Raw genomic sequence first — 9013 nt, 5'->3', positions numbered from 1 at the left:
AAGCCTAAGTGTCCGGCACACGGGTCGTCATGACACGCTTGCAACACTTCTTCACGCAGTGAAACTGGGACGACGAGAAGGAACGTTTCCTGGCTGTTTTCGAAGTTCTTTTTGTAAAGAACGTTGTTGCGGAGGCAGTAAAAAGTTAGTCCTCGCGACATCGGTATTGGGACAACAACGTCGGCTCCCTGGAGGTACAGGATGAGGGGAAGCAATGTACTGTCTGCACGACAATCTGAAAAGAATACATCCGCAAAAGCACGAACATTGGCGCCTGACAATGACTACACATCTTAATACAGTCTCGACGCTTTTATAAAAGAGATAAAATTAAATTCCTCTAGGCCTTCTGTAGCTAAATTGGCTGTTTTCATATGTTTGTAAGTAAAAAACTCGAGCCCGTGAGATCACTTTACTCTTCTATCTGAGTGTTTTCATAACAACTCGGCCACGGCCAAACGTCGGCTGGGACCAGGGTCCAAGAATTTACGTAATGTGACGGCTGTCAAATTTGTCGAGCCTGCCGCGGTGCGCGGTTCTTAGCGCATGGTGCTCTTTGTCCGTGAAACGCGAGTCTGACAAACGAGTTAAAGCGGCTCCGCGGCACCTCCGGTCGTGGTTCGTCGTATTTCGCTCCGTATATCATCCGCGCGCAGGCATTCTACTACGTGATGCACAGAATAGCGTAATTCAAGATGAAGGTCGTTGCTGAAGTCACGCGTCTTGCTGAGCGAGCGCGCTGAGCAAGCTGACAGGTCCTTGCATGGGGGGAAAACATCTAAAAAAATTCAATTTGCGATGGCGTGTGTGGGTAAGTAATACGAGTGCCGTTCACGCTGCTCAGTGACCGGACAAAGGTGCTTGCGATGAGAGCACGCGAAGGGGAGCAAACTGACAGATACTTTCGACGAGCAGGGCCCACATGACTTACTTCGCCTATATTATTTTTTTCAGCACTTGCAGGGCCATTAAAGGAAGTGTGGCAGGGTGGGCCAAAGGTACAATAGTCAGTATTTTACACTGATGAAGAAACAATGCAATATAACAGGCAAGACGACAGAGTACGTTCCAAGAAAAGTTACTAATGCCAAGGTAGAAACAAGTGAAATCGGGCAAAAGTCCATGACACTGTGCCTTGGACGCACTGCCAAAAAGAAAAGCAGTTTGTTGCACACAATAATCCCATGAAATATAAAAATGAATTCTCTTTCAGAAGCTCAATCGCAGTATTCTTATTTCTCAAAACTCCCGTTCAGGTCTAAGTCTCAGTAGAAATAAAATGATGGGATAAGTAAGCAAGTCGCCGGGTTTGTCGCCACATTTGTAAACGTAAATGCTGTATAGGAGTTCGAGTTTCTTTTTTGAACCGACATGACGTCAGGTTTCAATCCTGCCGTTCCTAAATGGACGTGATATCACCCTGAAAGCATAAGCTTCTCCTTGATTCAATTGCAGAATCATTTTTTTTTTACTTTCTGTGTAGCCTTACGAAAATTCCAGGGGGGACAAAGGGTCACTCGGATCTCTTTAAACGTAACGCTGTAAACTTTTGTTTCTCCGAGTTACAGTTTACAGATCTAGGGCTTCCTAGACTCGTGAACACAACTTTGCGTGTGTTCGTGTTTTTTTTTTTTTTGACATGATATAAGGAGATGTTGGCGCGCAATTTAAGGCGCCGGCTACTCCTTATCTCTTGGGTGGTTCCGTCATACATCACTCAGGGTTCACGGTTACATATCAAATAATCATTTCACACAAGCACCAGGACTTATAAAGCAACGTTTCCACAGGAAGACTATGGCAAATGTCTCCACACCTATGTAGTCGAAAGTCTCAAAAGTAGACGCGATACTGTCGCCTAATAACACATTTTCTAGTCAGTGGGTCAGCGGGTACATACAATATACATGGCAAATGTCTCCACTGTGTGAACACTGTGTTCAGTGTTCTTCGGTGCCTATCGGGATTTCATGTTGTTCACCAAATGACGAGAAGGGGCCGGTGCCATCTAAGAGCGCCGACATCGTCTAAAATTATTTTTTTATTATTTCGGAACTCCTCACCGAGCTACTTGTGTACTAAAGCTTTAACAATGCTAGCACATCACGTTGGGCTTTTTTTTTTTCATTATGCGAACACCAGCGCCAGAGAACACGAGGTTGAGGCGACGCAACACGTCGCCGAGTTCACTTGTTAGTTCTGCGCTATATGGTCTCGGGCTTCATCTCGACATCGTCTCGTGTTCGGTTTCCTAGCGCTGGTTCGCACCTTTACGAATGTATACGTTCCCTACACGTACTGCAAGAGAAATTTGATTCGCTTGCGAATAAACTTTGAATGTTGACCCTGTCTTTGTATCATATAATGAATGCCATTTTCCACTAATGCTAAATAAAATTCAAACTTTGTTATCATTCTTTACATATTTACTAAACTGTCACCGTTATACAGCCGCCCTGTGCAGGTGAAACGACGTACTAGGTCACCGGTAAGAATTATAAAGAGCAAGAACTCAAAAATAGACCTCCCTAGAATCCTACAAGCAACGACTACATTGTCGGATTGGGAGGCAGTCATCAGTTGATGCTGTTGGTGGTACTGAAGACAAGTTTTAAGCTACCAAAATGTACAAGCATTATTTTTAATTTCAATTAAGAAAAGAATGCCCAAATATATCCGTATGCAGTAGTTAATACCATAGCCAACCAACCAACCAGCATACGGAATTATTGGCAGTAAAAGTTGCTACAGATGCCGTTGGACGCAGATGAACATAGGCTCAAGGCTGAGGCGACGTATCCATCAGCCACTGTCTCTCTTCATGCAGCAATATTATGAGAAATTTTGAATGCAGAAAGTAACTTGGGCAATTGTTTTAATGGGGATCATTCTTGGCGACTTCAACCCAGTGTTCCTTATCGACTATCTAGTGACTATCTCGACGTTTTCATGAGCCGATCCCGAAAATAGTGCAGTCGAAAAATGTGAGCCCATGCCAAAAATAGTGCAGTCTAAAATGTAAGCCGATGCGAAGACAGTGTGCCGGTCTTGAGCACTGGGCATGCGCCCCTGGAGCCACTGCATAGGTGCCACTCTTCAACGATCCTCTTTGACGCCAACGTGGGTCACTGTGTATCACTCCAACAAACAACGCCATGCGATACACTCTGCATCAGCTCACAATTCGTCGCAAAAGCATTGACCGCTCGCTGCAGAACACTTATACGATTCATAAGCACCATTGTCTGCCTGACCGCATTACGTAGATGTCACGTGGAGTTGACTTTGTTTAAGCTTGTTGTTGTTGTTGTTGTTGTTTCACATAAGCTCAGTTTGTGAAGCGCAATTTGTAGTGTACCGTTCCAGCTGTCATTCCTCGTATCGTACCATCCGCGTTAATCATGGCCGGTATAATGTAACGAATCCCCATTTGCTTGATTTTATTACTTTCCTATCATCCACCACCTACGATCGGTCCTGGTGATAACATGGGCGGAGCGCCTATCGAACCACTGACGAAGTGCGAAAAAGAATAGCATCGTTATAGAATCGTTCCGTCACAGTGGCCCATGTTTTATTGGTTGCACTGTCACAGGTTTTATGCGCAAACACTAACGAAGAACATAATATCGTTGTTGTACTCTGGAATTCAATAAACAAGTGAGAAATAACACAATATCACTCTGGTTAAAAGACTTCTATTCGTATACTTATGCTGCTACTGTTGTTATCGTCGTCATTACTATTGCTTCACCCTTAAAACACGTTCTATACGTTGAAAGTGCTACGGTGGACTTCAGTTTGATATTCACAAGTTAGCACAACGCGTCTTACGGTCAGGTTGTCATTGAACGTGTATCGAAAGCAAATAGAACAGAAAAAAAGAAGGAACTCCTTTATGAATTGTAGTCAGACTACGGTTAGCATAAAACCTACGTTTAAGAAGAGACAATTAAGAATTTACAAATGAATATCACCTACTAAAATCGATGCAACAAATATTGCTAACAAAGCATTTAGCATGGCAGTGAAAAGGAGACGAGAGCCAAAAGACTCTCTTCGATCACGAACTCGAATGCAGTCTAAGTAATTCTATTCTTCATATGCGGTTCAGCCTTACTGCAATGAGGACGAACCCAAATCTAACCCAAATCTACCAAACTATCCCAACAGGCAGTACGGTGCTTTGGTTGGTAGTCTAGAATGGACCTTCGCCCAACAATACTAGCAGTACCTTTACCCCGTTTTGGTTCTTAAGTACCATTCAGTTCTCAAATGGCTGACATGCCATGAGAACGAAAACTCCCTCCGAAAATTCTCGATATATCATACTCCAAATGTTAAATCTACTTTTTAACCACTACAATATTATTTGCAACAAGAACTCTGATATAGAGTTTGCATCGTGACGACAGTAATGCATAGACAAAATTACTAACTTAAGCCAAATGCGTACCCACCGACTTGGTCATCAAGTGCAAACCATGACTAAATCCATGTTTTTGTAAATCAGCACTTGTCTGTAGGTACAAGGCATAGGAACTGCTAACGCTGTAGCTTGGAAATAACTACTTTGCCGACAAGTGAATTTCCAGGAGAGTGCTCTTCAGCACAACTGCATATATCAATTTGTATACGAAAGAGAAAAAACAGGCAGTTCAAAACAAGAGTGGAAAAACAAGTACTTCCGTTCGTGCTAAACATCACCATGAACAATGACGGTCCATATACATTACCACATAATGGTTCATTATCAATGACCATATGCACAAAGCAATTCGTACACCAGCGGAGTTCGTAATAAGGGGTATTGGCCAAGTCGTGATTGTGAAGATCACTTCAGCGAAGGTGGCCAGCCAAAGAAAAATGTTTGTCACGAACGAAGATCCTTGCGAATTAGGCCATGGGTTTTCACCATATCACACATACGGTCACCGATAGCTAAAGAAAAACAAGCATAGGCACTGTTGCGCCTTCAAGGCAGACAGTGGCACAGGTCACGGATTCCATCCTGGTCGCGGCGGCCGCATTTCGGTCGAGTCATGATGCAAAAATGCTCGTGCACCTAGCTTTGGATGCACGTTAAAGAACCTTCGGTGGTCAAAATTAATCCGGAGTCCCCCACTACGGCGGGCCTCATAATCAGATCATGTTTTTGGCACGTGTTACAACCCCAGATATTTTTTAAAAAACAGGGGCACTGCGGCGTGTGCACTGAGTGCCACGGTATCACGACGGAGACGCTGGTGCGAGCTGTGAATGCACCGCCGTAGCAATGCCCTACTCCCAGTTCGTTCACGTCACGCTTTGGATACAGCAAATTATGGCGTATAACAAAGTAGATGTAAAGCGCTCGTTCCCCGTGCGTTTGTGTACGGCACGCGCGTACAAACGCGTGTAAACTGTCCGTCGGTCACAAACACGCAGCTTCCAGTGAGTATAGTTAGTACCTCTACAGCGCGTAATTGTGCACGAACATTTGGACCTCGTCGTGACCGTGATCGGTGTCACACACCAAACTGACACGACGCTCGACTCAGGTCTTTGAGGAGCGCGTCCTGAAGCAACTGAAGTCACGTAGCACCATCAGCTCTCTATGAGCACTGAATACAGCTCAAGAGGAGCTAGCCATTACACGCGCAACCGTGATCCAGGTGAGGTAGGCGCTGTGAAAGAAACGCATGGACGAATGAAGCGGCACACGATGCATCAACGAGTCTGGTTCGTTGCTGCGTGAAGTTCAAACCGGCACAGCGCACGTGATGCGGGCGTCCGAACTGAGATCTCCGCGTTATTATCGGCACGTGGGCGGGTTGAAAGGCCCGAAGTAGTTGAGCTCGTAGCAGCACGCCAGCGTTAGGAAGGCGACGTACAGTCCCAGGCAGACGAGGCCCACGCGCCAGTTGAGGCGCCACCTGGCGGCACACAATGTGACTAGCATGAGCACGGTGGTGGCCAGCAGCGTGAGCGTCGTGTAAGTGAGCGCGCCGCTGTTGATGCGCAACCGGCCTCCGGAGTTGGAGAGGGTCTTCACCAACCAGGGAAGGCCCAAGCAGAACAGGATGTCGAAGATGTTGCTCCCGATCAGGTTGCTGAATGCCATATTGCCAAAACCTGCGAATCGTTATAGCATGCTTATTCACAACACGCACACAGTCCTACGATTTAAGCGCTACATTGACTTGCAGAAGTGTGTCGAGTCTGTGTTTATGATGTGCTGTATCCACAGAGTACTCTGTCAATAAAATTATCAAGTCAGAATGCGAACTTCCTTATGTGCAGAAAATTTAGGATAAACTTGAAAATATTGGTCCGCACTTTCATTAGTACTGAAATGCCGATATTTATCGTTCCTTGAGGTTCATGTTACAGCTAACGGCCGTCACTGCGTATCTTCCTTTCGACTCTTCATATTAATAGGTTGTTAAAGCTGAGAAAGCAAGGAAGTCTTAATATATTTAGTTTAAAAGAAATAAGCTAAAATAGTTTAGGTGAATTTTACAAAATTCTTGTTCACAACACAGTTGTAATTTCTAGAATCTATCATTTTTCTTGCTTTTGAAGCTTAACGTATGATTTACAGGATGGCGACGTCTTTTTGTTGTCCTCGTCTCTGTGGAGTTATATTGTTGCAAAGTCAATTAAGTTGATCTATGTTTTTTTCTTTTTGCAATGTAAGCATTCTATATTATAGCCTAAATTAAAAATGTAGTGCCAACCGTCACTAGTATACGTTACTTTTCTTTGAATGGAACAAGTTTTGCTTAGATCTGCTCAGTGTGCTGCCAAAGGGGACATTTCTGTGTTACGTGTGCATTTGATTACAAAGAAAAGAGATGAACTTTTCCCGTAAGGGCATCATTCAATAAAATCCTCAAAACAGACAAACGACGTCCGGCTTACCCATTTTCACTATGAGGACAGTGGTGATGATTTCAGGTACGCTGATTCCAGCCGCAAGAATGGTTATGCCAGAAACCGAATCCGGTATGTTCAGAGTATAACCTGCGTCAACAAAGAAACAAAGACCAACTTCATATTGGTGTTTTATATTCACGCACAACATTCATTAATTATCAGATATCATCGTTATCAGATATATATCGAACCAACATTAAATAACGAATGTTTATTTTACCCCATATCTCCGTGTATGCTTAAACCAGTATTGGATACAACGAATATATTTTAGTGTCGGTTGCGTAACTTCGTTATAACGAAGTTCCGACTGTACTGATGAAAGCGAGACAAAATACGGCGCCAACGGGGCAGCTTGTACAGCAAGACCAAGGCCGACGACGGGCGTACCACGTGACCTGCGCGAGCTGGGACGTGTGGTCACACTACTCTCGAGCAGATTTCAGCGTACCGATGACGGTGACCATCCAGGCGCAGAGGTAGGACAGTAGTCCTATCCAGACGACGGCCATGATAAAAGTGAGCGGGAACAGGCGCGGCCAGCGCCGACAGTCCGGCACTGTGACCCGAAGCAGCAACGACGCCGGCAGCGTGACCAACCACCAGGTGCGGGACGGGCATCCGCGGCGACCGGACTTGTCGGTGGACGATCCGGCTTCCGAAGGGGCTGAGGGCCTCGCAAAACTCACCTTGGTCTCTGTGAAAGGCAAAAAAGGGGAAGAGTACAGTTGCAAGGTTTCAAGACCTCACGAAAGAGCCATGTGGGGGCATTCAATGGACGGATTCGACGAAATCAGGTTCGCGGGGTTGTCTCCACACTATCCCGTAGCTAACCATAGCCTACTCTGGGAGGAAAAAAAGAAGAAGAAACTGCATGAAGGTAACGTGTCGGCTATCGTGCACTGGTCAGACGTAGAATTACTTGATCTGAACTATCCGTCTTCTTCGTTGTCCTTTATTTTCTTTCGCGTTATCAACTACGCGGCCCCAGCCACAGACGTTCTCCTTTTTATCCTACGTTTTAATCGCTGTAAACGATGCACCCGAAAGTGGTGATCTTAATTAAAACCAAGTAACTCAGTTTATTGATCAGCGAAAAGTAAGAGAAAAGCACGACAACTGCAAGAATAGAACGCTGAATTTTCCCATGAGTATGCACCAAGTACGCGAACAAATTAAGGACTCCTTGGCGATGAGGGAGTAGAAAAGCAATCCGAGGGAAATATTTCTTGCAGTTACAGCTGTATGTATGTATGTATGTATGTATGTATGTATGTATGTATGTATGTATGTATGTATGTATGTATGTATGTATGTATGTATGTATGTATGTATGTGTGTGTGCGTGTGCGTGCGTGCGTGCGTGTGTGTGCGTGCGTGCGTGCGTGTGGCTGAGGCAATCACGCTGTTAGTAAAATGAAGTAAAAGAGAGCATACGACATACGTTGGATTTGCACAGCATATTTTACTGACGTTTCGGCTGGTGCACCAGCCTTTGTCAAAGTAACTTTGTTACTAAGGTTACTTTGACAAATGCTGGTCCACCAGCTGAAACATCAGTAAAATATACTGTGCAAATCCAAAGTATTCGTACTTTCTTTTACTGCACACACACACACACACACACACGTTATATATATATATATATATATACATATGTATATATATATATATATATATATATATATATATATATATATATATATATATATATATATATATATATATATATATATATATATATATATATATATATATATGTATATATCCTCCTCATTATGGGTGCGATGCATTACTATAATTAAGCTACCGCGGCTGGCTTCCTTCGGTCCACTTTCTTCGGTGCTTACGTTTGCGCACAAGATTAGCGTTTGTCAGCACCGCGCGCGGCCACGTCGGTGGATGTGGAACATCCTGTCAACCGCAGGCGTAACATAGTAGTGCGTTAAATTACAGGAGAAAGCAACTGGGCAGGCGACGATGTAACACGTCATCACTCCGTGGAAGCTCAGTGGCTATGGCGTTGCGCAAGTGAGCACCAAGTCATCGGTTCGATCCTAGCGGCGGCCACTTTCCGGCGGAGGCGGAATCCAAA

The 9013-nt window shown here is 44.5% G+C and overlaps 1 protein-coding gene across 1 annotated transcript in view; it reads right to left on the bottom strand.

The window, feature by feature from the left end:
• Positions 1–941: 941 nt before the first annotated feature.
• Positions 942–9013, bottom strand: part of LOC126541598 (sodium/potassium/calcium exchanger 5-like) — a 47759-nt gene continuing 39687 nt past the window's right edge. The window contains exons 9-11 of the mRNA XM_050188426.3: positions 7370–7615; positions 6904–7005; positions 942–6114 (exon numbers count right to left, since the gene is read on the bottom strand). Coding sequence (XP_050044383.1) covers positions 5795–6114; positions 6904–7005; positions 7370–7615 — 668 coding nt within the window. The 3' untranslated portion in view covers positions 942–5794. The remainder of the gene's footprint in view (positions 6115–6903; positions 7006–7369; positions 7616–9013) is intronic.

Source organism: Dermacentor andersoni, chromosome 2 (assembly GCF_023375885.2).
Source record: "Dermacentor andersoni chromosome 2, qqDerAnde1_hic_scaffold, whole genome shotgun sequence".
In the NCBI taxonomy this organism is placed as follows: domain Eukaryota; kingdom Metazoa; phylum Arthropoda; class Arachnida; order Ixodida; family Ixodidae; genus Dermacentor; species Dermacentor andersoni.
Note: the sequence above shows the minus strand (reverse complement) of the source record. Positions and strands in the feature narration are given on the sequence as shown.